Source organism: Mesocricetus auratus, unplaced genomic scaffold (assembly GCF_017639785.1).
Source record: "Mesocricetus auratus isolate SY011 unplaced genomic scaffold, BCM_Maur_2.0 Super-Scaffold_100037, whole genome shotgun sequence".
In the NCBI taxonomy this organism is placed as follows: domain Eukaryota; kingdom Metazoa; phylum Chordata; class Mammalia; order Rodentia; family Cricetidae; genus Mesocricetus; species Mesocricetus auratus.
In genome coordinates, this window is record NW_024429215.1 from 11,814,649 (window position 1) to 11,831,538 (window position 16,890).

At 37.5% G+C, this 16,890-nt stretch overlaps 1 protein-coding gene across 1 annotated transcript; it reads left to right on the forward strand.

Annotated features, from left to right (window-relative positions):
- The first annotated feature begins 829 nt into the window (after nucleotides 1–829).
- LOC121135327 (vomeronasal type-2 receptor 116-like) lies at nucleotides 830–13,213 on the forward strand. Its single transcript, XM_040733854.1, has 4 exons — nucleotides 830–846; nucleotides 3,534–3,825; nucleotides 8,859–8,982; nucleotides 11,182–13,213. Exons 1-4 carry the CDS (start codon nucleotides 830–832, stop codon nucleotides 12,087–12,089), a joined length of 1,341 nt encoding a protein of 446 aa, XP_040589788.1. The 3' UTR covers nucleotides 12,090–13,213.
- The last annotated feature ends 3,677 nt before the right edge of the window (nucleotides 13,214–16,890 follow it).

Sequence of the window (16,890 nt, forward strand, 5' to 3'; positions counted from 1 at the left end):
ATTTTTATAGTAAATGAACCAGACAATAAAATTAATGATTTTGAACTGTATTATTGGGTATGATACTGTCTGTTTATCATTGCTAAGAATTTGGCTCTGCTCTTAAAGTTGCTTTTTGAAAATTCTTTTTGAAATTCTATAAAAACGTAACACCTGAAATTAAACAGGTTGTAAGGTTATTAGATAATATGTTTACTAAGGAAAAAAGCTCATAAAAATAATCAATTACATATAGATTGTATAAATTTTATTTATCCACAAAATAAAATATAGGTAAATTGTTTGTTCCACACTGTTAATAATTAGCAACTTACATTCACAAGTTACTTGGGATCTATATAAATGATCCTCTTCTTAAAATTTTATAAAACTACTCCATAATGTTGCCTAAAGTTGCCTCTGTCTGAGGAATGAGTGGGGGGTGTAGTGAGCAGATACAGGGGACTGTGGCAGGACTGGAGGAAGAGGAAACTGGGATAGGTATTGAAAATGAGATTGTTTTTAAAAGTTCTATAAAATTGTTTTAATGCCTTTATAGATGATTTACGTGAAAGTACTATGCAATAGAAGCTGTTTGCTCAATTATTATTACTCCCATATTTCAATGGGAAAGCTGCTGCTATACAATAGGAAATGGGTTTAAGGAATAGTAGAACAAAAATATTTTGACAGATTTTTGCTAATGATGAAAGCCCAAAGCTAAATTTTGAAACAAATGACATTGAGATTTCAGTCCTTATAGACACCAAAACTGATGTATCTGTAATGTCTCAAAACAGTTAAAATTCCAACAAGCCTAGAAGAAAAGTCTCTATTCAAATATTGGACAATGGATCATTATATCAGGTAAAACAGAATGTAGAATATAATAAATATATAGGGCCTGAAGTGCAAATAAAGATATGAAAGCCTTATTAAAGATGTAATCATAGTCCAAAGGTGATGCTTGTTAAACAGAAGGGGATATGAGGATGACTAAGGATAAACTCCATAATGCTCAACTAACTTTAAAACTTTTAAACACTAATGAAACAGGGACAACTGCTCTAGAATTTTTTTCTATTTTGGAAAACCTCATTTTTAATTTAATTTTTTATTTAAATTTTAAATAGTTTGCTTCACATGTCAATCCCAGCTCCCTTTCCCTCCCCTCCTCCCCCACCTCCCACTGACCACCCCCCAGCATCCCCCACTATCCCCACTTCCTTCCACATAGGGGATATCCAGAGTCTGTCATTCCACTCAGGGCAGGGTCCAGGCTCTCCCCTAAGAGTCCAGACTGAGAGTCCATTCCTCTTTGTGTTATGGACACAGAAGTCCATTTGTATTCCTGGGATAAATATTGATCTACTGGCCAGGGCCCCATAGGTTGCCCAGGCCTCCTCACTGACTCTCACACTTAGGGTTTCTGAATCAGTCCCATGTTGGCCTCCCAGCTGTCAGTCTGGAGTCCAAGAGCTCCCTCTTGATCAGATCAGCTGTCTCTGCTGGTTTTGCTAGCCCATTCTTTGCCCATTTGGTCATTGCTGCTCTCTCTTTCTGTCACTGGGTTCCATGGGTTCAGCTCAGTGTTTAGCTGTGTGTGTTTGCCTCTGCTTCCATCAGTCACAGCATGAAGGCTCTAGGATTGCATATAAGGTAAATATCAAGTTCATTAACTGGAATTGGCATTTAAGGTAGCCTCTACACTATTGCTTAGCTTGCCAGTTGATGCCATCCTTGTACATCGCTAGAGGTCTCACTGGTGGCAGATCTTCCTTCAAACTTATAATGACTCAGTCTACTGTGGTATTTTTGATTATGGTTAAAAAAACTGGTTAATTATGCCAGCCTGTGTAAAAACAGGTAATGTGTTAAGATGGGGTCGAGGGTATGCCTATGTTTCCACAAGAGATAAAAGGCTCTGAACACCATCAGAACTGATAAAATCTGTCATGAGAAAGAGCAATCTCTTGGATGTTTAAGCTGCTGAGATGCCTCAGGGAAAGAAAAGATAGGGAAGGCCTTTGCAGCAGACAGCCAATCCACACAACTGTGGCCAGCATAGCACATAGCATCTTTGTGACAATATGGAGAGGCACACACTTGAGTCTGTCAGAAACCTTGGAATGCTACAACCTTGTACGTGGCTATGCTACAGGTGGTGTCTGTGTCAAAAACAGGGACTGATCATAGTTACTGGGCCTGTATTCCCAATCATCCAATTAGCTCAATGGTTAAGTTGGACAGATATGGATAACCCTGTGTTGGTTAATGAGTCTTCTTGTCTACCTGGTCATTATGAAAAGTGAGGTCCTGCTCAGCCAATGGAGGAGGGTACAGAGATCAAAAATTACACTTTAGGAGTGCAAGGAATTCCTATTTGTATGGTAAATTGAATTCAGTGCCTAAACATAACCATTCTAATATGTATTCAATAGTAACATGATCATCATTTTAAGTTTTATATATGTTATGCAACTGGTTTTTAAGGACATGGGATTAATGCTGCTAGTTCTGCAAATCTCTTTCTGTTGTTTATGGGTTACCAGTAAGGAATCTGACTGGGTACATTAGCAACAATTTAAGAGAGAGAAACCTGGAGTGCTAATTAACATTTCTCATGGAGACAGTATTGACTAGAGCCCTCATGGCTTCCTTTGAGGAAAATTTTCTCACTTAGAGAAGATGATGATGGTATAAACTATATGTGTGTAATAAACTAGGTTTTCTTTTCTGTTCAAGTTGAACTCACCTGCAGGGTAAAATATTCACATTCACCATCAAGCCATTCAAGGTTGTTGTGTAATCCACTCTGCTAAGTAGGTAGATACATAGTGAAGGCATAGAGAATGAGGAAAGCAGATGAGAGAAAATACAGTATTGAGCACACAAAACCCCCAAAACTGTAGTTATGACTATAGACTGTTAATCTATAGGAAAATTACTCAGTCATTGTGCTCTTTGTTGTATGGTTCTCAGAAAGGAGAAGGACATGGGGGAGGTGAAAGGTTGTTAAAAGAGCTGTGCTTGGATGGGAGATATTTAAACCACTCCTAGGAGCAGATCTTAATGTTGCTTTTAGATTGCTGCATGCAACTCAGGAAAACATCAATATAAAGCTCATTTATCCTTAATTAGAACAACTCAAAGGCTTCAGTCTCTCCATCTATGTACAGACAGAGAGAATGTGGTGTGGAGGTCTTGGGGTGTTATAGTACAGAACAGGGGAGACTTTCAAGATGCAAGTTTCTATCTGCTTGTTATTTCACTTAAGCATCAAAGAATCGGGTTTTGTATGTGCTTCTACTTACCAGGAGATTCCATGGGTGATATTTCTTCAAGTCAACTTTCCTGTCCAAGAATTTTAGCTCCATCTGAGGCTTTGGGGTAATTAAAATCTCCACTTACTATATGCCATTACATTCAGATAATAACCATTACTGTGATTAAAAATTATTGTTTTTAAATAAATAGCATAGAAGGTATGAGAACCATTGCATCATACTCTAATATGAGTATCATTCATAAATATTGATTATCATTCTCTGCAGTTTCAGGAACATCGCCTACCAGAATTCTTTGTCCTTCATATTTGCCATTGAGGAAATCAACAGAAACATGCACATTTTACCCAACACATCTCTAGGATTTGACCTCTACAATGTCAACAGCAATCAATGGGATACTTTGGAGGCACCTTTTCTTTGCCTCACAGGAACAGGAATAATGATTCCCAATTACACATGTAGAAGACAGAAGAATGTTGCTGCTCTACTTACAGGAGCAACATGGACAGCATCTGCACATATTGGGAGACTGTTGAGTCTCTACAAATATCCACAGGTGAGGAACAAGAAACCTGTGTTACACTGCAGACATTTCAGGTATATTAAAATGTACAGAAATGAGAATATGTCATTATCAATTGAAGAGAAGAAATCAGACATTTGTTTATAAAGCCTCAGATACTTGGCTGGAGATAGAGAGTAGGAAGAGTTTGGATATATATTTTGTGGGTAGAAGGTGCTGTGTTTTGTGAGGTATTATTTATAAATATCTTCAAATCAGCATAGGAGTTTAAAGCACCATGAGTAGAAGTTAAACTCTACCAAAACAAAGTGCTGAATTGAGTTTAGGATTGTGTTCTATTTTAATGTTTTCCTTCTTGTTTCTATTGGAAATTTTCTTCAGGTTTCTTTTGGGTCATTTGACACTATCCTGAGTGACAGACGCCAGTTCTCTTCTCTCTACCAGACAGCACACAAGGACACGTCTCTGCCACATGGCATTGTCCTTTTGATGCTGCATTTCAACTGGACATGGGTAGGACTGGTTATCATAGATGACCACAATGGGGCTAAGATTCTCTCAGATCTGAGAGGAGAGATGGACAGGAACCATGTGTGTGTAGCTTTTGTAGAAATGATTCCAGACAATGTGTCTTCCTTTTTCTTTAATTCTGTAACGAATTCCCAGATCATGATATCAACTGCAAACGTGGTTATCATTTATGCTGACAATGAATATTTAAGTGGTTTAATCTTACGTATATAGATTTCTATTTAGTAAATTGGAAAGTCTGGGTCATGAAGTCACAATGGGATCTAAGTGTTGGTGAATTTATTTTCATGTTGGATTCATTACACGGGAGTCTCATTTTTGCACATCATCATGTTGAGTTTTCTGATTTTAGGAAGTTTATTCAGACATACAACCCTTTCAAATACCCAGATGACCATTATCTTGCCCTTGCTTGGAATAAACACTTCAATTGCTCCTTTTCTGGACCTGATTGCAAAATTCTTGGTAACTGTCTACCCAATGTTTCCTTGGAAATGTTGCCTAGAAACACCTGGGAAATGGACATGAGTGAAGAGAGTTACAATGTATTCAATGCTGTATATGCTGTGGCTCACAGTCTCCATGAAATGAACATCAAACAAGTGCAAAATAATCCCCAAGGGAATGGGGAGGTATATACTAACCCATGGGAGGTAATTTTCACTTTTTATATTTTAAGAATAGCACTGTGAAAAAGTAAGATTTTTAAGTTTGCTTCACATGTCAATCCCAGCCACTCTCCATCCCCTGACCCCACCAAACCACCCACTCCTAAGAACCAAGCCCACTGAGCTCCCCAGGGTGTGTGAGGCCATCCATGGAGGATATCCAAAGTCTATTATATCATCCAGGGCAGGGCCTAGACACTCACTCATGTGTCAAGCCTGCGACAGCATCCCTCCATGTGGAATGGGCTCCCAAAATCCATTCATACACCAGGGATGAATACATAGATTGCCAAGGTATCCTCACTGACACCCATATTCAGGGGATGTGGATCAGTACCATGCTGGCCTCTCAGCCATCAATCTGGGTTCCATAGGCTCCCCCTTGTTCAGGTAATCTGTTTCTGTGGGTTTCTCCAGCCTGGTCCTGACCCATTTGCTCATCACTCCCCACTCTATGACTGGGTTCTAGGAGTTCAGTACAGTGTTCAGCTGTGGGTGTCTGCCTCTGCTTCCATCCATTAAGACTCTAGGATGGCATATAAAGTAGTCATCAATCTCTTTTTCAGGAAGGGCATTTAAGGTAGTTTCTCCACTATTGCTTGTGTGCCACTTAGTGTAATCTTCGTAGATCTCTGGAAATTCCTCTAGTGCTAGATCTCTCCTCAAACCTACAATGATTCCCTCTATTATGGTATCTCTCATCCTGCTCTCCTCTATTCTTCCTCCAACACAACCTTCCTACCCCCGTTTCCCTTTCTCCCCTACTAATATATTTCTTTTGTGACCAGGTTACCTCATTCAGGATGGCTTCTCCTAGTTTCATCCATTTGCCTGCAAATTTCTAGATTCCATTTTGTAAATGTACCACAGTTTCTATCCATCTTAGAATGAGGGGCATCGAGTTTGCTTCCAGGTTCTGGCTATTACAAAACAATTCTGCTAGGAACATGGTTGAATAGATGCCCTTATTGTATGAAAGATATTTTACATTGTTTGTGGCTATTGTAAAGAGTGATGTTTGTCTGATTTCTTTCTCAGCACATTTACTGTCTATATATATATTGTAGGGCTACTGGATTGTTTTTCATTAATCTGTATTCTCTCACTTTGCAGAAGGTTTTTGGCAGTTGCAGGAGTTCCCTGGTAGAATTCTTTGGGTCACTTAAGTAGACTGTCATATCATCTGCAAATAGTCAAATTTTTCTTCTTCCTTTCCAACATGTATCCCTTGATCTCTTCCCGGGGCATCACATGGCAACTCCCCAAACTTGACTACATTTTCAAGAATCCTCCTCAACTCCTGATCCCACCTATTTTGCTTCCCTATTGGCCAACAGTGCTTTACTCATCAACCAATAAGAACATATACACAGAAGGACTTCCCCCATCATTCTTTAGTTCCTAAGATTCTGTCTTCCATCTCTTGTATTCTGTTGGTTATACTTGCATCTGTAGTTACTGATCATTTACCCAGCTTTTCTATTTCCAGCAAGCCCTCAGTTTGTGTTTTCTTTATTGCCTCTATTTCAGTTTTCAGGTCTTGAACTGTTTGAATAGTTTTCTTCATGTGTTTTGTTTTTCATGGCTTTCTATGCATTCTTCAAGAGATTTGTTGATTTCTTGCATGTCTTTGGTTTGCTTTTTCTTCTCTTTCTTTAAGGGATTTTCTCATATCTTGTTTGAGGGTCTCTGTCATTTTCATGAGGTTGTTTTGAAGGTCATTCTTTTCTGTTTCATCTGCGTTCGGTTGTTCAGTTCTTGCTGGTGTATAGCCCCAAACTGAGGTTTTATAAAAACACTCAGCATATTATTTTACACTGCAGTGATTTTGCCAAAGAGCACCTGAGAGACAGTATGCATTTTACTAACTAGAATTTGTTGTAGACAAATATTCCATTGTTCCTGATGAATGGATATAAATAAGTAGGTTTAAATGTGTATATGGCATTATCTACTTTGTGTTACAATTAACCTCAGAATTTTCTCTTTATAATATAATAAATTTAAAACCCCATTTTCTCTATGAATATTTCAGAACAGAAATTGTGGAACTAGACCCTAAATGTTCAAATTTACTAGATCCTCAAAGGTAAACTTCTGAGTTCATGCTTCTGTTACCTAACTGACCATCTGACCATTTTCTTACAGTTTAGATATAAACACCCCAATTTACAAGTGGAAACTGTGAGTAGTGGCTAGCACTTCAAGAGGTTGGAAATTTGACAGAATTTCTTCTCTCTCTCTCTGTCTCTCTGTCTGTCTCTCTCTCTCTCTCTCTCTCTCTCTCTGTGTGTGTGTGTGTGTGTGTGTGTGTGAATTCTATTTTCTGAATGTGATTGGCAGTCTAGAAACATGATGATATGTTCATTTTTGTTCTTCATTCATTAAAATGTTGCAAGGTTGATACAGCTTGAAATCAATGCCAGGTATTTAGGATAGTGAGACACATTGCTTCATTGTATTGTGTTTAATGTTTCTGGGAATGAATTCATCATCAGATTTTGCATTTCTTTTAGCTTAATCACTTTCTCAACAATATGCATTTCAAAAATTCTGCTGGAAAAACTGTGGTTCTGGACCCAGAAAGGAAATTAGATGCAGAATATGATATTGTCAACCTCTGGAATTTTCCACTTGGTCTCACACAAAAGATGAAAGTTGGAACATTTTATCCAAAAGCTCCACAAGGCCAAGAGATGTTTTTGTCTGATCATATGATACAGTGGGCCACAGGATTTACAGATGTGGGTTGGATCTTATCTCATTGCTTTGATCTCAGTCAATAAACATTAATTTGTGGAAGTTATGCCTTTTGGTTCCTTACTCAGTACCCATCTGTTTGCACAAAACTACTCTCATCTGAAGAATTATTTTGTCCCTTATTCTGATTAATGGGATTATTTTTAAATCCTTTTTTCCTATGGGCTCTTATTTCCAGTCATAAATCCAGTGTCTATCCATTCCCATTTCATCCATGTGCTGAAACAACCTGACAAGAGCATTATTTTAACTCCCAGATTAGGAAATGTAAGTTTATAGACATTTTGCTTTCAGGTACCTGGAATTGTAAAATAGCATAGAGGACACATGATCATAGGTTAGTTATGTGTCTTCCTGCTGAAAAAGCAAGCAATTTATCAAAGAACTCAACCCAACATAACCCAACCCAACCTAACCAAACCAAAAACCAGGCAGACCAAAAGTAAGAACATAGTCTTCTGTTGGTCACACTTGGTGATAGCAGTTCATAATGATTCAGGCAATCATGTAGGCAAGAGACTGAAAAGTTGAGTCAATTTATTTTTTCAGAAGGTAGTAGATATTGGTGAATACTGCTCTTCACATCCCTTTTTGGTTTCCTTTCAGTAAACAACAACAGCCAACAAAAAGGTGCTACCTATTATAATATATGTCTTCTCACTTCAAGTACATTAATGTAACCATCTTTCACACAAAGTGAGCAAGCCTAGCTTATTTTGTAATTCTGAATCAGTCAAGCTTAAAAATATAAATTAAGCATCACCATTGGGAAACAAAGCTGCTTACAGCAGCTGCTCAGAGGTGCACAATAGAATCACCATGACATTAGAAATGCCCCTTTAGACATATACCCAGTAACCTAAATTTTTCTTATGTTTCCCTACCTCTAACATTTCCACACTTGTTCATATTTATTTTGTCTTAGGACCATTTGATTAAATACATTGAACTTCATACCATATCATATATTGAAATAGAAATGATGCATCAAAACAGGGAAGCAAATTGTATATATATGCCATTATATTGTTCAGTATTGGAAAATACCATTTTCATTGTTTTAAACTGCCAACTCTTGAATATTTTCACCATGTATTTAATTCTCAGCTTCCTCGCTCTGTGTGCAGTGAGAGCTGTTTTCCTGGAAAAAGAAAATCTGCCCAGGAGGGGAGGCCTCCTTGTTGCTATCATTGTACTCAGTGTCCACACAATGAGATTTCCAATGAGACAGGTAAGTGTCATGCTCACTGGGTGTCAACTGGGTCTCCACCTGTTTGATAATGTCTTCCTCATGCCTCTTGGTTTTGATCTTTCTCTGTTCTATATACCTTTTTAAAATTCTTACTCAACAGCTTGCTGTATTGCTTGGTGGCTGGCCACTGATGTTCTTCTCTCTTCTTTTGATTCTTGATTCTCATTTCAAATATCTCTCTTCCTACCTATTGTTTCTGCCTACTGCCACTGCCTATGCATTCTTCTTCCTGTTAATTGCCCATTAATGTCCTTATTAGAACAATCAGGAAAAATAACACAGCTTCCTAGAGGTACATACATATAAAATAAAAGAATACAATGTATCTTTACATCATGAAATAAATATTCCAAAGCATAAACTAATGTAACCCATCTTTGCTTAATATTCCACAAAAATATTATGTGAAACTATATCCAGGGAATAGAAAGTAGGCATTAGACAATTGAAAACAGTGAATGGAATGAGCAGGCTTAGACTCAGTGTTTAATATGGAGAGAAAATCAAAGAGGATTCCTGAATCTTAATATAAATATCTAATGAGATTCTTTATATGAAAATTGAAATATTGTGAGTAAAACAATAGCTTTCCTGAACACTCAGATGTGTTAACATTTCCTCATAAGGAGAGAATGTGTTTCAATGTTTTGGTGAGTTTGATTTGCCTAAATTCAAAATGTTCATATTGATCCAAACTATATACACCATCAAAGACTTAATGTGCATATAGAAACTTTTGTATATTGGAGCCATTCTAAGTTGATGCAAATGTTAAATATATTCATTGGAAGAATCTAGAAGCAACAGTATCAAACCCTGAATTGTTGGAGTTTAAGAGGACACCTCAAAATATATCTAGTAAGAAAGAAGAAACTAAAACAAAAGTGCTAAATATTTCAAAACAGTGAATGTCATACTTCAAAGCTTATAGAATAATGTGTAACTATCTTTAAAAATATAAATTTCAATTTATGAAAAATATTTGTCATGTCTTATATACCCTTTGCTTTTATTAATAAGATATAAGATTGTGCTTATGGGCCATTCATGCTCAGTTAGAATCAATAGTAAATAAACACACAGGCTGTAGAGGAGACAACTTACCTTGAGAGTGAGAGAGAGGCATGAAGGCAGAGCTGGAAGAAATAACAAATAAATTGCTGATAATGGAGCAAAAGAGAGCAGGCACTAGCAACCTGATGAATTTCAATAGATCTTTATATCTGAATTTTAAACAAAATTTCAAACTGAAAAATCCACTTTGCAAAAACACTGAATATTTTAATAGAATGAAAATATATAATGAAAATTATGTCATTCATAATTTTGAATTCAAAATGGAACTCAAAAATTAAAACTGATAAAGCATCACTCAATTATTCCAAGACCAAATAAGATTAAATGGCAGATTTGTACCTAGCTGTTAAGCTAATCATTTCTCCCTAGAAAGGAATAAACAGTTTCACAAAAGTGAGCTTTTCAAGCTTTGAAAAATCTAATAACTCTCATTCTAAATTGCAGTATCAGAGAATCAGCACCCTGGAGAATTCAGTCAATAAACACTATGTGAATAGATAAATTTGAATCCTATGACTGAGAACACTAAATGAAAACAATTGAAAATACATACTTTTTGTACTGAACTTACAGGACAAAGTCACACAAGGGAATTCAGATCGAGGTGATACTATGATTATCTTTGATTTATGTGATTTAAATCAGTAATTTGTCAGTATATAAATAAACAAAAATCATTACATAGATGAAAATATATTGAAGTAAGTTAATAAAAAGAGTAGACTTGCACCCGGGTGTTGGTGGCACACGCCTTTAATCCCAGCACTCGGGAGGCAGAGGCAGGCAGATCTCTGTAAGTTAGAGGCCAGCCTGGTCTACAGAGTGAGTGCCAGGAGAGCCTCCAAAACAACACATAGAAACCCTGTCTCGAAAAACCAAAAAAAAAAAAAAGAGTAGACTTGCTTAGTACATATCCAATAAAAACCCTAGAATGTTTAATTAGAGTGCATTTGGGAGCATTCAGTATTGAGCACTGATTTACTTGAGTCTGAAAAAATTAAAAGATATGTGGGAATATGCCAGAGACCTGATGCTGGGAATTGGTTTGGGATACCATGGTAACATGAGGAGAGACTCACAATAACTTTAATTCCTGAGCAGATATGGATCATTGTGTGAGGTGTCCAGAAAGTCATTATGCAAACACAGAGCAGAATCACTGCCTCCAGAAAACAGTGACCTTTCTGGCCTATGAAGACCCTTTGGGGATGGCACTGACCTCCTTGGCCCTGAGCTTCTCTGCACTCACAGCTGGTGTTCTTGTTGTGTTTGTGAAGCACCACCACACTCCCATAGTCAAGGCAAACAATCAGGCTCTCACTTACATCCTACTCATCACTCTGACTTTCTGTTTCCTCTGTCCCTTGCTCTACATTGGCCACCCCAACACAGCCACCTGTATCCTGCAGCAGAGCACATTTGCAGTTCTGTTCACGGTGGCTCTCTCCACAGTCTTGGCCAAAAGTGTTACTGTGGTTCTGGCTTTCAGGATCACAGTTCCAGGGAGACTGATAAGGTGGATAATGATATCAAGGTTTCCTAACTTCATCATTCCCATCTGCACCCTCATCCAACTTGTCCTCTGTGGATTTTGGCTGAGCAAATCTCCTCCCTTTGTTGACTCAGATGCTTACTCAAAACATGGACACATAATTATTATATGCAACAAGGGCTCCACTATTGCCTTCCATTCTGTGCTGGGTTACCTCTGCTCCATGGCACTTGGGAGCTACACTATGGCTTACCTGTCCAGGAACCTGCCCGACACATTCAATGAAGCCAAGTTCATGTCCTTCAGCATGTTGATTTTCTTCAGTGTGTGGGTCACCTTCCTTCCTGTCTACCACAGCACCAAGGGGAAATATGTGGTTGCCATGGAAGCTTTCTCTATCTTGGTTTCTAGTGCAGGCCTCCTAGGATGCATCTTTGTCCCCAAGTGCTATATTATTTTGTTCAGGCCACATAGGAATGTGCTTCATCATGTCAGGAACAAAGTACATTCTAGATGAAAATTTGATTATACAGTTTAGTTCATGGTTTTCTTAATAATATAGAAGACTTCAAGTTGATTTAGGTGCAATCCAGTTGACAGAGATAATGCAGCAATGTAATGTTTTATATTTATTTGTTTCATTTATTAATGAATCAATCTTTATTCTCTCATATTTGAATATTTTTGCATATTTCTATATATTAGAAAGCTTAGTTTAAAAATATTCTAATTATAGAGGAGATTTGAATAATAAGTACATTATGGTAAAATAAGTCAAACATGGCAGTTTATTAGAAATTCTAGAATAAGTTAGAATATTAATTTAAAGACCTGACCCCTTTGTTTCGATATTAAATTCTATAGCATTTCCAGGACAATAGATTGATCTCAGAAGCCTGTCCCAATGTCCTATATTTATCAAAGTTCACTGACATGTATCCATTCTTACATCACCACCAAAAGCCTTCTTCACCACAGCTAGGAGACACTACTTCATCACTTCATCTTGTAACTTAGTCTGTCCCTACTCCTTAAATCTTGTTATAGCCCACTTAAGACTGCAACTTGTCTCACCAGCATTATTAAAATTTAAATTTGCATAGTAATGAGTGGTACAGCTTTGATTTTCTTATTTGTCAAATTTCATTTCCCCTTGGACTTATTGCAATGGAGTGTTTTCCATATTTTCTTCCAGCTACTGTCATGATATTGAAGCACAATATATTTGATTTCTTCCCAATGTAAAAATGTCAATAGAATAATTGAACAGAGAAAATATATTTTGGTTCACTGTATCAGAAGGCTTAAATATGGTTAAGTGTACTTGGCCCAGTGCACTTGGGCAAAACATCCTGCTAGCAGAATACATGAGAAAAGAGATGCTGTTCACTTTTTGGTGGCCCATCTGGTGGGGACAGTCAATGTAAGACCAGGGACACCTAGGAGAAAATGGGTGACAAGCAGCTCAAAGCACGGATGGCAAGACTATACTTATCAAGACAACAAACTTTATTCATTCCAAAGGGGTTTATATAGGTCCATAGTTGGGAAGTGATGACGGGAGATAGTGGGGTGTTGACTGCAGCTACGAGGAAGCTAGCAGGGCAAAAAGGTCAGTGAGAGTGTAGGCCATCCTGGTGATATAAAGACAGGTTCCAATTTCTATCTTTCACAATCTAGCCTACATTGGTTAAACCTATCACCTGATTGACTTGGTAATGATCACTAGGGTTAGTCTTTAAGTGATGGATAAGCTGTGAGGCTGTTTCTCAGAACATGCTTCATATCTTAAGAGGTGTTATTTCTACAATGTGTCCTGGATAGTGCTAGGGCCGGACTATGGCGGAGGTGCCTGAATTTGTGGTACATGGGGAATTAGAGTGAGAGGTGACATGCAGGGGAATATTAAAGTCACATAGGTCCTTCCATTGTGTCCCATTTCCTACATTAGTTTTAACAACACCCTAAGCAGTGTCATGAGTATGAAGCCATGCAGTAAAAGCATGAGGTTTGAGGGAAGAATGGTCTTCTCTTAATAATACAGTGACTTCTACTCTAGAGGGTATTAGGCATCTGTTTACATTTCATTCTTTAGACTGAAATGCAGTGATGCAAAACTTCTAGGCTTACTTTTTCTTACAAGTCTGTAGATATACAGAGAGGACCTTTATTCTTTCTTATCTTGTCAGGCCACAAATGATTTCCCATGGACTCAGTCACACATCTCTGCTTTTGGTCAAAACAATGGGCATGTCTTTAACCCCTGTCATGTCTCCTGAAGATTTTTTATCATTCATGGAATAAACTTGGTTTTTCCATATAGTGAAAAACAGCTATACCAGAAAGCTCCCACATAGTGTTTACTTATTTGTGTGTTGTAATTTGTGCTATTGTCAATTAGGATGTTATCACACTTCCTTGGAATATATCAGCCACATAAAAATCTAACATTTAGAAAAAAATGAAAATAAAACTAATTCTTCAGAAAAAGTACTGAGAATATACAAAGCCAAGCTTTGAAAACAGTTGCAGCAGGATCTGTATGGAGCTGCTTCCTGCAAATAGGAATCACTTTGCCTACTCCTTCCAAGAACAGAGGAAGTGTAGGATAGAGTGTTACATGAATAGAGTACATAGCTATGGTTCCAGTGTAGAGCAAAGGCTTTCTTTTAAATGCTGATAATACTAAATTTCCTGCCTCTGTTTCAGTTACTTGGCTGCCATCTGAAATTACATAGAGCTGTCTTCCATCACAGAGTTTGAAATTCTTTTTAACCAAATTATTGTTCTTCTTATTATATGCCTGAATGATTCATTTGTAATAACAATAAAATAGAATTAATATTTTGACCAATAAATCAGGCCATTCCTTTTTAATTTGACCTAATTCAGTTTTGCAGGATATGTGAAGCATAAGAAAATTTTGGACCAAAATATTACATAAATGACTCCCACCTGATTTTTCTTGGAGACTATCAATGAGATCCTATGTCCTTGACCTCATCTGTATGCCTTACCATTGACCATCCTGTATTCCAGGCCCTACAGTAATAAAGAACTGAGCTGTGTTCACAGCTTTCTAGGGCTTTTGCCATCTAAAGTTCTGGTATCTTCGACATTATTACAAAGGACAATATTCCCAAGTCCTTTGCAGCAATAGAAACACATTTACAATACCATTTTTTGTATAGTAACATGATTCCCCATCACTGTGATTAAATTCTCTAGGGAAAGCAATTCAGGTAATGGAAAGGCTTACTTGGCTGACACACCCAGTCCACAGCCCATCACTGTGGGAGCTTAGGATACAAGCTCAAGCGAATAACTGGAGGCGAAACCTCATGGAAACATGGTCTCTGGGCTTTCTCTTTTGCTTTCTCTATTTAATGCTCAGCTAACATTCTTTTTCTTTCTCAAGAGGGGGTTTCTCTGTGAACAGTCCCGGCTGCCCTAGAATGCACTATATAGACCAGCCTGGGCTTGAACTCACAGAGATCCACATGCCTTTATTTCCAAGTTCTGGGGTTAAAGGAGCCACCATTGCCTGGCTCAGCTTTCTTATATAGCACAGTCCTGCTCTGTGTAAGAACCTTCCCACATCAATCACAAAGTGACACAATCTCTCAGAGTCACTGAAACTGGCCCTTGTGATCTGGTCGAGTTATCACCTGAATCTTTATCAGTTGACCCTTGCTTATGTCATGTTAAGCGTTGAAGCAACCTGGGAAACTGACAAACAGAATCTACCACCTCTGGTGTTCTTGATTGCTAGGCTTGCCCAGAGTTCAATAACAGCTGTTGTTACCAAGTTGGGCTTAAAGGCATTAGCATGTCCCCAGTATGTATGCAGAGATAAGGTGACTAAGGCAACACATTTCTTTCAGCTCTGTGCTTCCATCCTAGGGGCAGACAGCATTCTAGTCTGGCAAATTTGTGTCTTAATAGAATTTTTCCAAGTCCTTGACAGCAGTTACTGTTCCTCTTCTAAGATAAGGTGTCCCTTATGCTTTATTCCATTATAGTCAACCTTTCCCTAATATATCAGAAGTCCTACAGTCAAACATAAGCAGCATTAACACATTAACTACTGTTAAAAAAGGCTATGAATTAGGACACAATAAAGTGTCTATGGAAGGGATTAGAGGCAGTAAAGACAGGAAAGAAATGATATTATTTAATCCACCATAATTATTTGAAAACGTTGAAACAGGCTTTATGGCCATAAGCTCCAAAACCTATGAATTCCTATTGCAGCACACCAAGTGGTAGTCATACATTTTCTCTCAGGTTGTACATTTTAAATCTGTAAAAGAAAAGGGTTTGTGTTTGTTTGTTTATTTGTTTGTTTTCTTTATAGGCATTGTCACATCAACTTTTCCAATTCCATTTTGGTCAAACTACTGTAACTGCTCTAATGTGGTCACATGATAAGTTCAGTTCTTTATCCAGATTCTTGATCCCCTGTTCTGTGAATGCAAGAAATGGCCATTGTAAACATTTAATAATATAAATTTGATTACTTCACTATTTATTTCTAATGTGAGCTACAGTCAAAGGAGGAAAGTTTTCCTGCTCCTCATTGCCCATCCCTTTCTGTGCTGGATCTTCAACTGCTTTAAAGTTAGTCAATTAACTCAGTTCTTACATGGGTCCCTCTTCATTTGTAAGTTTCCAATAAAATCTAGAGTAGTTGGAAGACATTCATTTACTGGCCGATTTTTCCTTCTTAGTGACCAGTTAAGGACTAGTCTTGAGGCATTTGCATGACATGCTTTCCAGCACTGGGCAGTAAAAGCAGGCTTAGATGTTTAAAGCAGTTTTTAGCTTCATAGTGTGAGGGAATCCTACACATCAGGAGACAGAATACTCATCAGCACTTGATATAAGTGGAAACATATTCATAATGACCTGGGAACAATAGGAAAGAGAAATAAAAAAGAGATCAGAACAGTGATATGTTTAAAGAAAATCAAATTTTAAAAGTGAAACAAATAATTGTTTTAGAAAAGATAAAGATAATTTAAAAACCACAGGACTATACATTCTTTAAAAAGGAGAAAACAACTCCCTCGTAGAAGAAACTTCTTGAGTAAGGTATTACTTTACTATGTCACTATATGCAATGATAACTGCTAAAATCTGTGGCATGGCATATACAGTAACAGCTGATGAATATAACCATAACAAGCAGTATTGAATATATGTACATAAGACAATTTCCTTGTAGGAAATTCTGTATTCAATGATTCAAACTAACCATCCCAAACTGTAGACCCAAATCTGGCCCTCATTCACTCTCATGACATGGATCAATACAT